The sequence below is a fragment of the Balaenoptera borealis genome (assembly GCF_965194805.1).
Source record: "Balaenoptera borealis genome assembly, chromosome: 2".
Lineage (NCBI taxonomy): Eukaryota > Metazoa > Chordata > Mammalia > Artiodactyla > Balaenopteridae > Balaenoptera > Balaenoptera borealis.
The window spans coordinates 59530322-59548895 of record NC_138867.1 but is presented as its reverse complement, the minus strand read 5'-3'; the positions used below and the strand labels follow the sequence as shown (position 1 = coordinate 59548895).

The 18574-nt window shown below is 40.5% G+C and overlaps 1 protein-coding gene and 1 long non-coding RNA gene across 14 annotated transcripts in view; one reads left to right on the top strand and one right to left on the bottom strand.

Annotated features, from left to right (window-relative positions):
- The window catches only part of ARHGEF28 (Rho guanine nucleotide exchange factor 28), a 313009-nt gene that overhangs the window by 173784 nt on the left and 120651 nt on the right, over positions 1-18574 (bottom strand). For 11 of the 13 annotated variants that reach the window (XM_082374858.1, XM_082374854.1, XM_082374847.1 and 8 more), the window contains 2 exons: positions 13570-13717; positions 10771-11064 (listed from right to left, as the gene is read on the bottom strand). In XM_082374858.1, coding sequence (XP_082230984.1) covers positions 10771-11064; positions 13570-13717 — 442 coding nt within the window. The remainder of the gene's footprint in view (positions 1-10770; positions 11065-13569; positions 13718-18574) is intronic. The other 2 variants (XM_082374857.1, XM_082374850.1) reach the window with 1 other exon arrangement.
- LOC309622636 overlaps positions 1-18574 on the top strand; it is a 205353-nt gene that overhangs the window by 127193 nt on the left and 59586 nt on the right. The gene's annotated exons all lie outside the window — the stretch shown is intronic.

Here is an 18574-nt window from a genome sequence, read left to right as displayed (position 1 = left end):
CGGAGCAACTAAGCCCGTGCGCCGCAACTACTGAGCCTGTTCTCTAGAGCCCGTGAGCCACAACTCCTGAGCCCATGTGTCACAACTACTGAAGCCAGCGTGCCTAGAGCCCGTGCTCCGCAACAAGAAAATCCACCACAATGAGAAGACCACGCACCGCAATGAAGGGTAGCCCCTGCTCACCGCAACTAGAGAAAGCCCGCATGCAGCAATGGAGACCCAACGCAGCCAAAAATAAATAAATAAATAGATAGCTAGATAGATAAATAAATAAATAAATTTAAAAAAAGGAAAGGAGTATCTGCTCAGCCTAGTATCCAAGATTGTCAGCAGACTATAACGAAAATAACATATGGGACAGGGGTCTCAAGAACTAAGAGAGGCTGTATGGGGGGATTTACCATTCATACATATTTGTCTTATCTTCTTAATACAAAAATATAATAAAGAGTCACTACATAGATCTATTTGCAAGCAATTTTCCTCTGGTTATAATTTAAGGGAACTAGTTATGTGCTTAAGAGGCACTATAATTGCATCAATGAAAGACACCAGGGCTTCCCTGGTGGTGCAGTGGTTAAGAATCTGCCTGCCAATACAGGGAACACGGGTTCGAGCCCTGATCCGGGAAGATCCCACATGCCGCAGAGCAACTAAGCCCGTGCACCACAACCACTGAGCCTGCACTCTAGAGCCCGCGAGCCACAACTACTGAGCCCGCGAGCCACAACTACTGAAGCCCGTGCACGTAGAGCCCATGCTCTGCAACAAGAGAAGCCACCGCAATGAGAAGCCCGCGCACCGCAATGAAGAGTAGCCCCTGCTCATCTCAACTAGAGAAAGCCCGCGCACAGCAACGAAGACCCAACACAGCCAAAAATAAATAAATAAAATACATAAATTTATTTAAAAAAAAAAATGAAAGACACCAGACGTGCCATAAGACAAATGTGCTACAGCCCCATGGCTTGGGCAGCAGGCGGTCATTAGGTGCCATAAGCAGCAATTATGTCATACCAGCTTTTCCAGCCTGTACAATAGAATTTTTTTCATTTGTTAATATTTCTCTAAGGCTCTGATTTACATCTACCATTAATTCATTCAGTAGATATTTGTTGACAGCATACTATGCATTGGGCATTCTTCTGCTCTCCCCTCACAGCACAGGTGAGCCTGTGGAATTCCCAGGCACCCTTCCAAGTGACCCTCCAGGAACCCTGTTCTGTTTGGGTGACAAATGAAAATACACTGCAGTCTAACTTTATTATTGACAAGAAGAAAAAGCACAGACTCATCATATCTTGGAAATGGCCTTTTGAAGTTTGCATTGGGATTCTGAATTCAAGCACAACCAGGAAACAGCCAAGCCGAGATTGAGAAATACTAAACTTTGTGGGTATGAGCTACAACTTTAGTGGGAGATCTTATCCCCTCCTTCAGCACAGGGGCACACTCAGGAAGGGATATTCTGGTGAGAGAAGGAGAAGATAAATGGGATAAACCAAACAGGAAGTCAATGTATAAGACGAAGCCTACCTGGGGTAAGAGTGAGGGTGGAAGGTTGGGAAAAGTTAATTAGAAGTCCAGATGGCAGCTGTTACCCATGAAGGAAAATAAACCACAACATGCACCTTTATTTCATTCTTGCTAGGTGCCAATGACTACAAGGACTTTATATTTACTGTTTCCATCTAACATTTATTAAGCAACTTACATGTGTTATCTCATTTAATCCTGACAGGCACTGAACAAGGTAGGGGCAGAAACTGAGGCTTGACACAATTATGCAATTGCCCAAGCTCACTCAGATAGTAAATGGAGCATCAAGGATCTGAACCCAGGCTTTTCTACCTTTAAAACTCAAGTTCCTAACTGTTATGCTTCCAATTAGGCAAAGATAATTAGATAAAAGACAAACCCAAGAAAAGAAGGGCAGAAAAGATAGAACTTGAATAAATCAACAAGCTGAGAGTCGGGAAAAGCACGCAGAAGGAAACTAAGCCTCACCAATCCTCAGGGCTCAGGCCTGCACCCCACTCTCCAGATGTTGGCCTCATCTGTCTCCACATGCACATACACACACACACCCTCATGACAAACCTGCAAAATAAAAGCTGCTCCAGCTATAGATGTGGGGAAGAGAAAGTAGGCATGTGAGAATCATTATGAACTAAAACCTAGGGTAGAATTACAGAAGATATAGGCTTCTACCTATATAGCCTCATGCTCACATCAAGGCCCATATTTGAAAGAGTCAAGACAAGGCCTTGTAAAGTTCACTGGGGCCAAGTAAAAGGGGTGCTGCACCAGGACACAGGGTTGGTCATTTCCCTAGGATTATCTCATCACTTCTGGCTCACTGCCCGCCCCCTTTGCCAGGCCTCTCCCACCCATCTTCAACCATCAGCCTTTTAACCTCCAAGCATTTGGTAGTTTTTAAACCAGTATTTTATTTAATTTTTAAATAAAGTAGTACAAGGACAGCTGCCAGCATTCAAATCCTATTAAAGAAATCTATGAAAACAGCAAAAAGTTAAACTTTTTTACTCAAGGTAAGTATTAAGAGAATCCTCAGCTACAGTCATTTTCAAATTCAATTTTAGTCTCCTGTGTGCAACCCAAAACTGCCCTGTACATTTGAAGGGTTCCCAGAGGAGAAGAGCCAGGGATGGAACACTGCCACCCAGAGGTAAATTTCAAAACCTTCTACTTTCTTGAATCCGCTGGGAAGCATATTAGGGATGGGTGTTTGAAAATAAAAGCTTCCATTTACATTTTTTTTTTCCTTGAAAATTTTGGGAGAGGGAGAAAATAACCTGAAATAACCTGAAAATAACCTGAATAGAACCCTATCCTCTATTTCTCATGTGTGAGAGTGAATACGTAATTCTCTACTCCAGTCTCAGTACCATTGGTGCCCTGTAGGAGGCTTAACTTTTAAGGAAAAGTTTAAGCTGCTTTTTCTTCTTTAAAATATAGTGCCTTAAACAGAGAAGGTGCTTAATGAGAGTTGACTGACTTAACTGCAGGATAAGTCCAAATGATTTGACACGGGGAAAAAAGTCCTTTTCCTTAAGAGGTCAATTCTGTGTTAAATTCTTTACTGCCAGAAAAACCTATTCCTTAAAAATGAAAAGCTAAAAAAAGAAACGGAAGATAGAGAAACCCGTTTTAGGTTAAGGATTTTAAAATTTCACAAATGATGCAAATTTGTGTGCATATGCATGGCTAAGTATTATGAAACAATTTTACCCATTTACCATAGGACCTGTCTTAAAGAACATTCTCTCCACCACTAGCAGTCATCCAGTGGGTTACCTTAGCAACTGAAGGAATATAATACCAGCTTTAAATGTCAGAAAAGAAAGTGTGGAGATGTCTGTCCCACCAGGTACTATCAGAAGTGCCAGAAGGCTAGAAAGTAATACTGAGTGTATACACAACTGCTTGAAAAATGTCAAGATTTCCAAGAAAAACATATATCCCAGACTTAGTCAATACCCATAATGCATTAATTTTAAAACTCCTCCAAAATTTTTTAAAAAACCTAAGAACTTGTATTTTGTAATAAATCTATCCTTTATGGGTTTCCTACCCACTGGTAGGACATCAGCTGATGTTATCTCAAACTTTCGGTGCAGGACAAAGCTTTGGGGCAGAAAGACAAAGCTGACATTTCACATAGTCTGTGGGACAGCACGCAAGTCTTCTAATCCAATGTACCATTCCCTGGCTAACAAGACATGGCACAGGTGGGGACCAACCAACAGGGCCTTGCTCTATTTCCTTTCGATTTCTAGAGCTGGCAGACTGTATTCAAGGATAAAAACAACAGCCAAGCTCCATTTCAAGTGTTAAACAAACTCTGCCTCTTCCTGGTTACAGATCTCTTTCCTCTACTGAAGGAAAGATAAACAGATATTTCCCTCTGTCAAATATTGCGGGCCCACACATTGCCTTCTCTCATTGCCTAGAAAGAAGGTGATGATTCCGGGTATGTGGCTTGAAGCAAAATGTAGATGTCACAGAAAACTGGCAGTTCCCACTGAGTCTCTCATAATGAACTGTTACTTCTCACTTAATGGCGTTTCCTGCAGATAAGCAATATTACGATTGCTCTTCAAACTCCTTAAGGGAACACTAAACTATTAAGACACATTTAACAGTTGCTGAATAACCCCCATTCTTATAAACTTTCTAAGTCCTTTTGGTCGACTGCATTTCTTTTCCTTTTTCCCCCATTAGTTGTAAAGTAGAGAAAAACATTCTCCTTCAAAGGGAATTTATAAAGACCCTACTAATAAAGCACAGCATCATGCTAACCACCCTTCTTCCTAGTAACAGCGGTCCTTATCCATTAAACCTATAGCCCCTGATGAGGTTTCTCCTTCTCCTTTAAGTCACCACTCATTACACTGTGACTTGTTACTACAGTTACTACTTGGACTTGCCCTTACAACATGTATTCTGCAACCAATGCACCATTTCTCAAATTTCTGGATTCAAGTTTAAATATGTTCTGGTTGCTATAACTCCACTGGTGTTACTTGCAAGGAAAGGAGCATACTCTTGATCTGATATTTGGAATTCATCATTAAAATAATACATTCTCTAAGTTGTTCTCAGTGGGTCCTACCCGTTCCATCCATTGCTTCTCTTTGAGGACAGTTCTCCAACCAACTATACAACTACAGAATGAGAAGCCAGCGCCCAAAATACACTGGCTGTGTACCCAAGACAGCCCTGCAGAGAAGTTGCAAAAGCTCAGTTGGCTTACCCTAAAAACTTCTTCCACTTATAAAACCAACTATAAAGACAGGAATATAGTTTAACTCTTTAAACTTGATAAAGCAATCTAACAGATATTTTCTTTGCTTTATAAAAAATTTTAATGTATTTGCCCTACAGATTCAATTCATGGTGCCACCTTTCTTAAATGTTCTTACCACAAAAAAGAAATGGTAATTATGTGATGGTAAGGAGTTATTAATGCTATGGTGGTAGTCATTTGCAATATATAAATGCACCAAATCAACACACTGTATACCTTAAACATGCACAAATATGTTAATTATATCTCAATAAAGCTGAAAAACAGGTTGCTATGTTTTTATAATTGGTGTAATTAATGAAGAGTTCTATCTCTTCCACAACAAAGGACTTCTTTCTGCCTATTAAGGAGACCTTTGCACATATGAAGTACTTTTACCTAGAGACCTGCAGAAAAGTCTAAACTCATTTTTCACAACAGTAATTTACTTTGGCAGAAAATGTCTTGAATCTGCAAATTGTTGCTACATATTGGTTTGTAAGTGTAAATATATGCTGTGAGAGAGAGACTTTATATGACCTTTTTTTTAAGTAAAGGGGCTTTTTTTCCTTCAATCAGAACGCATATTCAAGACAAGCTCTACCTAATTCCATAGGTTGAGAGAGGAGTTACGATGTTCAGGGGCAAGGCCATCAGTCCTCCGAGATGGCATTTGTAGTCCCTTTGGGATCTTTACTCAAATTGCAGCCTCCCCACTGGTGATGGCAAGTTTGGTGCTTGCCAGCCACGTCAGGCTTCTGGACACACAAGTGATAGGAAATAATTTGATTGAGCAGGAAGGGAAGACTTTAACTCAAGTTATCTGAGCACCAACAGAATAAAAAAAGATTATTTTATGCCAGTTAACCTAATTGTCAAAATTATGCCAATCTCTGAGAAAAGATTTCTGTCCAAAACACAAACAAGCAAAAAATCCAGAACAAAAAAGTTAATCATGAAATTTTATGGGATAATATATTACTACTTCAAGTTTTACTGTAAATGTGAGGCACTGAGACCCTGCAGAAGCTTTTATCATAAAAGCTATTTCACAGAAAGAATGAGTTTAATTTTATGAAACAGAAATCCAATTTTATTTATGGCACAAAATTAAATAAAACACAGGATATTTCCTTCCCTAGGAGAGTAACTTAGTTGCATTGTGAGTAATGATGGGTAAGATGCAGGGCCAAGGAAAGGCTCTGCTTTTCTTCATAAGACACAATACTCTGCTCAGATTCTGGCCCTTCTACAGGTTCTCAGGCCTTCCTGATAACTCTTAGTGTTTGAAAAGAAAGGAAAATAAGCGATTTATTATAAAATGCAAGGAAATACAGTAATGCTTCATAGTAAGGCTTCCATCAGACTCTTCCACGACAAAATCATTACAGAAATCAATTTTACTCATTCTGTAACATCCTCTGTACCCCTCTAAAAAACATAGATAAATACAAAGAATTTTAAATAAATGTGAATAGTAAGGTTTTAAATAGTTTTTGGACAGGTCTTAGGAGAAATAACTACTAGGGAAAAAAACTGTTTTCCATTTACGATGCCCCTACCATTAACACATGATAAACTCCAGTGGGCCACATGCCACAGTTTATTTCCCACTTTGCTAATGTAATTTATCTGCCTCAAAGACAAGCAACACTAATAAAATATGTACGCTGAAAAAAAGATGCATTGAGCTCGTAAGAGATTCTAAACGGCTTAGGTTATAACTTTACTACATTGAAGGGAAAGGACCAGGATTGTGACATAGGAGACTCCTGAACTTCCCTCCTCCCATGGAAGTACCAAATGTACAGCTACACACAGAGCAATTCCCACTGAGAGAAATCCAGTCACTAGCTCAATGACTCCCACACATAGGACTGGATGAGAAAATACCCATACTCACGTGGGTAGGAAAGGCTGAGACACACTCTTGCCATAAACCCCACCCCCAGCTCAGCGCCATACAATCAGGAGGGAACCTCCAACTCCCAACTTTTCCCTGAGCAATCAAGGGTTTTCACCATACATGTAGCACCCCAACTTTTAAGGCTCCCACCTGAGGGATGGGCCCCCAAAACGCCTAGCTCTGAAGGCCAACAGGACTTACACCCATGAATCCCACAGGACTAGAGCAAATAAAGCAGCAGCTCTAGATGGGCATATAAGCAGGCACCCAGGCTGTCTCCCCAGGGCTCAGTGTTGAGTAAGCAGGCAGAAACACCCATCTCCCAGTATTTCCCTGGAAGAGATTTGACTTCATACTTTATAAGCTGCTGCCCGAGGGTCCAGCAACTAAGTAGAACGCATCTAGGGGCTGGCTGTCATTTTCCCTGGACCCCAAGGAAACCAGTTGGCAATTCCCCCACTCCCTTGCTCCAGTCCACTCCAACAATAAAGCCAGGTCACCAGTATCTCTCTGGAAGGAGCTGCTTTTATGGCTGTCACTCAAGAGACAGGTCCCAGATCCCCTGGCATTGACAGCCAATAGGGCTTGCATTCAGGAGTCCCACAGGACTGCGGTGGATAAAGAAGCAGTTGTTAATGGGTGTACACATAAGTACTTGCTGCAACCATCCCCCCAAGGTTCTGCACAGAGGAGCAAGCCAAAAACACCCATCTTCCAGTCTTTCCCTGGAAGGGATTTGACTGCATACTTTGCCAGCTTATTCCTTCTAATCAGCCTGCATCTAGGTGCTGACTGAGATCCTCCCCCTTAGGACACTGATGGGTCTTGGTACGCCCTCTACTACTGGGAGCCACTAAGAACAAAGACAGCAACTTGGACTAGCACAAAGATTTAAGAGGCAACCAGGAGCTTGGGCTGGGATGACTGACAAGGTTCATCTACACAAGACCAGTCTGTCAAGACTGGGAGAGGTGGCTCTTTTATCTGATGCACAGAAACCAAAACAGAGTCAAGGAAAATGGAGAAACAGAATAAGTTCCAAACAAAAGAACAAGATAAATCTCCAGAAACTGATCTTAATGAAATGGAAATAAGTGACTTATCTGATAGACAGTTCAAAATAACAAAGATGCTCACTGAGGTCAGGACAGCAACACATGAACAAAGTGAGAATTTCAACAAAGAGACAGAAAATGTTAAAAAGTACCAAACAGAAATCACAGAGCCGGAGAATACAATACCTGAAATGAAAAATTCAAAAGAAGAATTCAACAGCAAACTAGATCAAGTGGAAGAAAGGATCAGCAAACTAGCAGACAGGGGGATGGAACTGATCTAATCAGAGGACTGAAAAGAAAAAGGAGTGTTAACCTTGTCCCTCAACACTGATGTTGTAGAGAAGTTCTGTTACAAGTCTAGGCTGCAAGCAATGTTACCTCAAGTACTACAAACTGTTCTTAGAGAAAGTCTAGAAATTTCAAGGAATTGTTTGCAATATCAAGATTTTGTCCTTTGCCTGTAGCTTCAGTTGCCCAGACCAATTGTAATTTGTTTTCCACATATGTACATACAATCTACTCTCTATACACAGAAATCCATTCACATATACACATGAAAGTCAACTTTTACTGAGAACTCAGTATGTTCAGACATTGTTGTAGAAGCTTCACCAAACACTAATTCAACCATCGCAACAAGCCAATGAGGTGGGTACTATTATGCCTCATTTTAGAAATTAAAACCGTGGCATCAGAACAAAAATAACTTGCCCAGATGATCTCAGAGACAGGAAGCAACTGGGCGAGGATTTGGCATATAATCTTAATGAGTATTACACTAGAATTGCTTTCCAATAGAATACAATGTCTCACCATGTAAAGCAACTGCTCCAATTTTTCTCATGAAAATACATATATCTACACAATATATACTTTTATATATCTTGGTGACATAAATCTGTCTGTTATAAGGATATGGATAAACCAAAGGGTCATGACAGATGGAGGCTTGGAAAACAAGAACACATCTCCAAACATCAATGAAAATGGCAATAAGATAACCCTTGGCAATTTGGTGGCTAGCCCAGTTTTCTCCAAACTTATTTGATTATGCATCTCTGTCAGCAAAAATAATTGCACATATGCCCCAAACCCAGAAAATTGTATGCATATACTACTGTCAATGTACAGACTGAAGATTATGAAATCTTATTTCTAAATTTTAGGATGAAAAATAAATACAGCATGTGGATAACATGAATCCCACTTTGAAGGTTCTTAGTTTAAGCTGTTCATAGGAAATTATGAAGTTCCATAACTTTCAACAATTTATCATTTTGCAGAGGCACAGACTGAACCACTGCAGAGTCCAACCTGCTATGCTGAGAGAGTTGCTGTGCTAGGAAAGTAGCCCTCTCGCTGACCTGCACCTGCCTCTCCATGAGGCTCTGAGGCTCTTTACTTATGTCTTTGAGCATGGTGACTAGTGAGAAATTATGAAAGCTTTATGTCTTTGTCAAAATCAGTCTGCCTTCCAAAATATAAAATACCCTCTAATATTATTGATAAAATTTGTTTTAAAAGCCAGGAGGCTTAAGCAAATGAAGTTCCTTAGCCAGAAAGTATATAATATATAGATAGATGATAGATAGATAGATAGATACATATGTATATATACACTCATATGAATGAATATATGTATACACACCAATGAATATATGAATATATGTGTGTATATACATATGAATAAAGTTGCTTAGCCAGAAAACATTTTTTTCCTTCTATACATACAGGAGAATTACAATAGCAATATCTAGGATGTGCAACTCCTTAAAGGTCTCAGGATACACAGCTCATTCATTCAAGTACTTCCTGAGCACCTGTTATGTGCCAAGCTCTTCGCTAGGTCCCTGGGGATAATGGTGTGCAAAAGAGACACCATCCACTCCCTCAGGAAGCCCACCCCTTCATTCGTATCAGTCAGCTGCCACACAGCTAAGCGCAGCACATGGGATTCAGGCACGGATGACTTCTTTCATCCAAGGTCTTAAGAAATAAGAAACATCCTTAAGTGCCAGGAGAGTTTAAGTATAACCCTAATAAAGGAAAGAAATGGAGATCCTCTCTGATTGTGGCTTATGACCTTATGATTGATTCTGCTTAAAAAAAAAATCATACCCCTTTTACCTAGAGTAGTTCATTTAATCTTAATCCCTGATCAACTGTAAACCAACCTGTAACCAGAATTTATCAGGAAGCAGAAACTCTTAAAGACAGCATCATCTAACCACAAACCTAAAGTCATAGGAAGAATACAGAAAAACAGCAATAGTACATGATTGTGTCCAATAAAATACAGAGCAATAGTTCTATCTCCAATAAAATTATGTTATTTGTAATCACCATAAGTAGTATCTGTTGAACAGTGTAGCCTCATGCATAGTATGAGCTTATATACAACATCTATATCTTGTTCACACAGATTCCAAACGGTTTTAAGAGTGTATTTAATGATATTAAGAGTCTATTTAGTCTTTTAGTAAAGAAGGGGCATACAGAAGTAACTCCAAAAGTTAGTATAAATATAGTAAATATGAATGCTGTCAAGTGACACTGACATTTTCAAAGATGTCAATGCATTGGTTACATTTCCTGCATGGCCACATTTCTTCTCAGTGTTCCACAGAGTTGGCTGCACGTTCTTCCTTGCTCAATGACTCTACCTATTTGGAAATAGGACACCAATATCCCCTTCTTACAGCAAGAAAACATACCAAAGGAAGCGGAGCCACAGCCCAAAGCAGCTGGCTCAAGAGCCTGCCACAAAGAAACAGTCCTTCCCTCCTTGAGAAAAGCTCTTCACCCCCTGGAACAGAGTGGCATCAATCAGCCCAGAGATGAGTGGCTCAGAAAGTCAGGGATCCCAGATTGATCAGTGCAAGGCTCAGGTCAAAAGTAGGCAGGAAAACCCATCCAGGCAAACAGGCAACAAATTGTAAGGCACATTTGAACTTGACATAGAGAGGAGACATCTTAATTTCCTGGTAAGGACCCACCTTCAAGTGAAGAATTTCCCAAGACAGTCCACCCAAGAGGCAACTCCAGATGGGTCAGAGCCAGCACGAGCTCCTCGTCCAGAGCAGGCAATGCTCCCGCCGTCAGGGCAAATGGGGTCAGCAGGGTCTGGTGGCTACTGGCTGTGAGGCGATCGGCTTGGGTGACCAGCAAGCGAGCCAGCCTGCAGGCCACATTGTCCACATAGGTCACGGAGTCAGAGCCCATGGTCACCGGGGAGTAACCTTCCGAGCAGAGGCACACAGACACCGTCACCGTCTCCTGAAGCCTGTGGCCTGGATGACAAGATAGTGAACAGTTCACCCAGAGTCTGCAGAAAATGCTCTCGCAGTGTCCAGAGCTTTGGCCTGAGCATACCACACGCTCCAGGAGAGCAAGGCAGAAAGGAAATGCGGCCAATTATCTTTAAATGCTGCCAAGCCTGTGGGTCCAAATTAACACTGACCCCATCTCCTTCCAGTGACTCCTGATTTTCAAACTGACCTTTATGAGCTCTGACCATTTCAGGGCTGCTTTCCTATCATTACCAATGTTATTTGGCATAGCTTCACCTTGAACTTCTACCCAACCACCAAATTCAAGTTTGTTGTCTTAAAGGCCTTTGCCCTTTCCTGTTCTGGCATTTCCTTCTGAGTCATACGTTTTTATATATTTATTTAGGTGATAGTTTTATAAGGTAGCACCACAAAGTTACACAAGTTTACCCTAGTCCCTCAGAATTCTTTTGAACGTGAGTAGGGTGGGTAAACACTACTCAACAGAAACATTATATATACTGTTCATTGGCCCACCACCACTTCTGAGAATGGCTTCTCTGTCTTGTAGACGTTCTTAATACTTCTGTTGGGTGGTCACCTAATCCTGCTACCCGTCCCTCCTCCTTACACTCTCCTTCCATTTTACCAAGGTTGGTGAACTTCTACCCAGGTATGTTTTTATGTTGTCCTTGGCAGAACGTCCAGGAATTACTACCACCAAACCTCTGTGATCATGATGTTAACAGCTGGACAGAAGAAGGGTTAACATTCAGCCACCACTGGCCCCCAAGCAAACGGCTAATGGGTGCAAATCATCTTTGCTCTGCCTTATCCTCCAAAGCTTTTCCCCAGAAGCTATGCTGCCAGGCTTCAAGGAATAAGAGCGTCCCAGGTTTGCCAGGCAAGAGCTACTGCTATTTTCACATCATTGCCTTTTTAAAGTGGTCCAATGGTACAGCACAGAGTGCAGCCCCTACCCCCAGACCACACACGTCCACTATATACTACAGAAAACTACTGTACATACTTCGGAAAGGTACCCTGGCAAAGCTGTATCCGGGAAAATGTAAGATTCAGAAATTTGGAACTGTCTGCAGTGAGTTTGTTAAAATCAAGGTAAGAACCCTCGCTTCTAAGCAGGCCACAATATAATCAAAAAAGATTTTCTGTAACACACAAGGAATGGGAAGGAGGTTCACCCTTACATGCAAGTAAAGAAAAAGACAGAAGTTTTGATGTTAGGAGTGGCACTTTAGTTATTATTTTTATTCTTTCTCTTATAAGAGGCTTGATAAAAAAAAGAGAGAAACCAAGAAAAGAGGGCCAAGCTAAATGCAGCAAAAACATCAATGCAAATGCCAAAGCAAAAGGGAGAGGCAAAAGAGACTAGCAGCCAGTAAAACTCTGTGCCATTAATGTGGTTTGACTTTTTTTTCTTATGAGGATGGGAGTTACTGGGCCTGAGAGAGAAGTGCTTAAAATTGCCCAAAGTCCCAGAAATTGCACAATAGATTGATTCAGTGACCAAACCCAGGTAGGTCTGAAAGGTCTTTGTACATCACTACAATTCTCTATGTCTGTGTTTGCATGTTTCCTGTCTTCCTTCTTCCCACATGCAACAGATATACTACAGAAGCACTTAGAAACATTTTTCTTTTAAAAATGAGGCCAGTCTTACCTATTAAAACATTGAAGGTTCCCTCTATGATACAATTTAAGAAGGCCTAAGAGACCCACAGTTAAAACTGACCAATCAACAAACAAGAAAAACAACACAAACCCTCCTTTCCTGCAGGTAATGGCATCTTAATTGCACCTTTAGTCTACAGCTTGATGTCTCAGATGTACAACCCACATGCCAATGAAAATACAGAACAACTGTACCTGAGGAGGGGCTCTTACTTCATGATAACACATTAACATGGTACATTAATTTGTCATCTGTCACCGTGGTACTTGAAGACAGCTGGGAGAATTACAGGTTTCAGAATGTGAACATTTTGGTGGTGGGAAGAGACAGTTCTGGAAGCTGAGATCCAGCAGGGAAGCGTCTGGATGGACATGCTGCCAAGGAAGGAACCCCTGCCACCCAGAGGGGCAAAGCAGAGAGCGGCTGCTGGACTGACCACAGGAGAATGAAGAAGAGAGAACGAAGACCACTGTCAAGTATCTCAGATCTGTCTGAGCTGCCCCTGGCCACGGCCCCGGGGCTGCAGGCAGCAATACAAAGACAGAGCGTCTCCTCCACGGGATTGCATCCAGGGCACCCCCAACCTGGAGGGTAAGTCTAAGTTGGGCTGCTCAGGGAGCTGCAGACACAGCTGGAAGCGGCTCAGATGTGAGATAATCCAGTGTGGGTGTTCTTCCTTATCTACACATACACACACACTCACACATACACAAATGCACAAGCACACATTCTCGCACACACATACGCTCTCACTTATACCCATCCCACCTTGGAGCACCATGAAGATGCTCACAGACAGGTTTTTCAATTGCACAATAAAGAGGACACCTCACCTGGAACGCTGGATTGGAGAACGTTATCCTCCGTGCGCTCTGCAATCACAATGTGTCTCTGATGAGATCCGTTATAAATGAAGTAAAACTCGGCATCTTTAGGAAGGTAAACATTTTTGCCAAACTTCGCATAGACCGTCATCTGCCCCTGAAAAATGAACAAGTCAAGGTATCATCACACTTCCTCGTCCTGGCTCTAAGAAAGCACAATAAAAAGGGCCCCAATACAAAACAGGGTCCTTTGTAATGTTCATTTCATGTGGGCGAGCCCAAATATCATGAATCCTTCTTCCTAACAACAATGTTTTGGACGACAGGGCGATGTTTCCTGATCTATTTAAGTATGCGTGTCAGAGCTGGTTTGTTCTGTTTTCCAAATTGAAGAAGTTAGAGCATACGAAAGAATTTTTTTATTTACTAGATGTGCAATTATGATACTTTGTTGTATTTTACTTTCTTTGAATTCCTACTACCTGATGAACATCATTGCTTGTATTAATTTTTTCCTGTACCTGAGATACCACCATAGTATAAAGCTTCAAAATAACTATTCTTAGCCATGTCCTTACACTGTACTGGACCACAGTGGCTTGTAAGAACCTTAATTAAATATCCACAAACATTGCCAGATAAACAGCACTATGTGATCCAACACTTGCTGTGCCCTTTCCCACCGCTGTTTGTCTTCTCTGAGGGATTTCTCTGTCTTCTTTCTTATCTAGCCTGGCCTCACACTTTCTCTTGAAAGCTTCTGGTTGGCACAAAGCCCTGCTAAATACCCTGGTCCCAAGGAGAGGAGCTGCCAGCCTGGGTCACTGAGGCACACTCTGAGGAAGGAAGGAAGGAAAGAATGAATGGGCAGCAGGCTAATGCTCCCCAGGATATCATCATCCAGAGGCGGTGTGGGGTGGCTCAGTCAGTGCTACAACCAAGGCAGCAGTGATGGATGAGCCTGCCAGATTGTCTAGGGCCTGGAAGGCTTCAAGGATTCGGGATACTCCCTCCTCTCAACCACAAAAAGGCAATACAAAGGGGGCCTCCAGGGAGCAGGTACATACCACCCAGCTTGTGGGAGTGGCAGGAAAATGGAAACCAGGAGGTGGAAAGGGTCACCCACTTTGGAGGGCCTCCAGAGCTCAGCCCAGTGTGGAGAAGCATCTGGGCTTTTGTGTGCTTGCCCAACAAAAACAAACCCACTCTTCGAGAGTTCCTCAGCCCGTGACAGGAGAGAAAAGTGAACACAGAAAAGCCTCCACAGCCTCCTTAACATCTGTTTGCCTTTGGTGATAATTAGCATGGTATTCCTTAGGATATCAAGAGGTAGGTCAATCAGGACCAAAAACAAAATCAGTGTGGACCTCCTCTTTCCAGTAACTATATGGTTGTTCTAGCTAAAATTTTAAAAATAAACAGGCTGTTTTCCTAGTGGTTTACAATCCATCACACACATGAAACATCATCTTGAATCACACACAAACAAACACATAATCAATAGAAAGTAACATGCCAAGAAAAATCTACCATACAATAGCTTCAAAAAAAAAAAAAGTTCAGGAAGAGGATCTGAAAAGCAAAAAACAATAACAAACGTCTGACATGACAGACAGAGGAAACTTAGATGAAATTCCATTTCCTAAAAACAGAAGAACAGCTTGCTTTAGTCATGTTCCCGGTTTCTAAAGAGACTGTTAATTATCCACGGACAAAATCTGAACCGACCTGTTGGTGATACATTTTTGTAATGTTAGAAAATAAATTGTATAAACAGATCAAAGTTTTTCACAGATCACAAGGATATCTAATCTGTATCTATTCAAAACAACGATCATATTACTACTTTATTTGGTTAGGTGAACCAGGACTACAACTTATGAAAGTGTTTGCAGCCCTTTTCAATGCAATACAACTCCAAACAGGAGAGTTTTATAATTCAACTATGCCTCCCTTTCAAGACCATACCAAGCTTTACATTGGTCAAAGAAGATAAATAACAGTCAGGTCAGAAATAAGACATGGCCATTAAGGAGAGATTCTCAGAAGTCCTAGCACTAAGAATAATATTCAGCAATAAAAACGGTCTCTCATTTGCTAATCACAGAGAGATCAGAAAGATATGGTGAAGAATATTATGGGAGGAGGAGGGAGGGGATGATACAGAAACGAACAAAGAGACCCAATGAGATAGAAGGGGATGGGGAGTGGAGTGGCAGGAGAGGAAGACAGGGAAAGGAAACATGAACAAGAACATTTTCATTCAAAAAAGCTAGACAAAGCTCAAAGGAGATTTAGATAAAGCTACCAAGAAGACCAGCAGATGGAATGAGCTTCTCATCATGTGCTGAGGAACAAGCACAGCATAAATGATAAGGCACAGGTGACAATTTTTGACTAAGATTGAAGACTCTCTAATCACTGTGGCCATTCAAAATCTATTTTCTCAAAAGGCCACTAATTTTATTAATGACAAAGATAAATTCCAATGTACAGATTTCCAGTGTGTCGCCATCATTTCCCCATCTGGATTTAATTGTATACTTTGCTTTAGGCAAGTGAAAACTATAAATTTTTATAAATGAATGTTGGCATCAATATCAGAATCATTCTGCTTCTATGCAGAAAAAACAGAGATGTGTTATAACCTTACTGTCAATTCACTATATTCCAAATTAAAAAAACAAAAACAAAAACAACACTCAGTTACTTCACTGAAACTTCTGGAAACAATAAGAGGCTTAATACGCAAAATTATCTTCCCAAATTAATCTGTAGATTTAATATACTCTAATTAAAACTGAAACTAAATTTGTCAAATGAAACTCAACAAGCTTACTGTAAAGTTCATCTGGAAGAATAAATACACAAGACTAGAAACAAAAGTTTTGAGAGAGAGAATAATGTTTGAGCTGTAGGGGGAGGGATCAGAACATCAGAATTCCACGGCAGAATTTCCTGCCTTGGAAATTATGTAATAATAAAGGTGGCATTTCCAATCAGTGGGGAAAGAATGAACTACTCAATAAATCATTCTGGAACAGTAGCTATCCATTAGGAGCAAAAACATTCTTCACACCAAATACTTAAATTCCCAATTAATTCAATATTGAACATAACCCATAAGTGCATAAAATTAGAAAACTGTCTTAAATTTTTCATTTTTGAACAAAATGATAGCGATTAAAGATATCTAAATTTCATCTATACTGACACCACCCTAGTTTATCAACCTTTTTTTATTTTTCCTATTTCCTTCCAGTCTTTGTTCAATGCACAGCTAATTATTACATAGTTATACTCATGGCATAAATACACATATGGTTGTACTTTTCACCTATCAAAAGCATTTTTCCATGTTGTTACAATTTTTGGCACCATTTTTAATAGCATTCCATCAAGTGTTCGATGTTCCATAATTTACTTAATCATTCCTCTATTGTACATTAAGGGTATTTCTAGCTTGCTAATATTATAAAAAATACTGCAATAAATACTTTCATGTGTATTGTTTTTATGCTTTAAATTACTTTTTTAGAGTAGAATTCCAGAAATGAGGCCAAGAATGGGCACAATTGTCACGACTGCTTTCAAAAAATGTATCAACTTTCATTACCACCTGTGCTGGTCAAGAGTATCATTTTCGGGCTTCCCTGGTGGCGCAGTGGTTGAGAATCTGCCTGCCAATACAGGGGATACGGGTTCGAGCCCTGGTCTGGGAGGATCCCACATGCCGCGGAGCAACTGGGCCCGTGAGCCACAACTACTGAGCCTGCGCGTCTGGAGCCTGTGCTCCGCAGCAAGAGAGGCCGCGATAGTGAGAGGCCCGCGCACCGCGATGAAGAGTGGCCCCCGCTCTCCACAACTAGAGAAAGCCCTCGCACAGAAACGAAGACCCAACACAGCCAAAAATAAATAAATAAATATTTTTTTTAAAAAAAGAAATAAGGACAAATTAAAATTTTAAAAAAAGTAGCATTTTCATTCCAACTTTGCCAAAACTTTTTTATTATTTCCTAAGTTGACAGATAATAAACAGTTCCTCGTTGATTTAATTCATATTTTTTCCACTGCCACTGAAATTTATTGCCCATTTTTATCAAAGCCTATTACTAAATGGTGCCAGCAATGTTAGTGGCCTGATTAAATTTTGATTTAAAGAATTCTAGTCTTCCCTCTTCTATTTACATCTAAGTTCACCTTTGCCATAGGCAGGTCAAAATTTTCACTTTCCCAAATGAACCCATTGAGAGCAACATCAAAATCATCCCCTTTCCCCTATTACTTTCTTGTGCCCAAATCAAAAGCACCCAAATACTCCTGTAAAACCACTAAAGATCAGGTAACATGGAAAACAGGAATAACAAATGTAAGGTAGAAAAACTTAACGAAGTACAGTCACACTAAATATCTCTCAATATAAGCACAAACAAAAAAAATTAGGCAAATTAAACCAACATTTTTTACCATCAAGCATCCCCCTAGAGAAATTCTACTTGTAAAACTCATCAATAATTCTCAAAGATCAAACCTTCTGCTGAAATGCTGTTATCATGTATGGATTTCATCAAAGAAACCAAAGAGGTATTAAATGTATTTGCCACCATAAACTATTTCATCCAACTCTCCCAGCTCCTCTTCCAATGGCATTTAAAATGGAAATCGACAGTGACCTTGATGTGCATATTCTAAATATTTTTTCATTTACCTACAATGGTCTCTAATTCAAGTTCTCTAATACCCTGAATAACTTGGTGGCTGTATTATCTTGATCACTGAGTATTCTTGTACTAATATTCTCCTTCCCTCTCTCCCTTTCTTCTCTCTCATCCTCTATAGACAATGTATCTGCGTATACTTTGTTAATAACAGCATCATTTGCTGGACAACCACCTTAACTATGTGGTTTCTAAAATACCTGGCATGACAGGCAGTAAACAAATACTATAGTTTCAAATGATGACAATGAGAACAAAGTGTGCATCCTTTTATAGTGAGGTTTCTTAATCTGTGG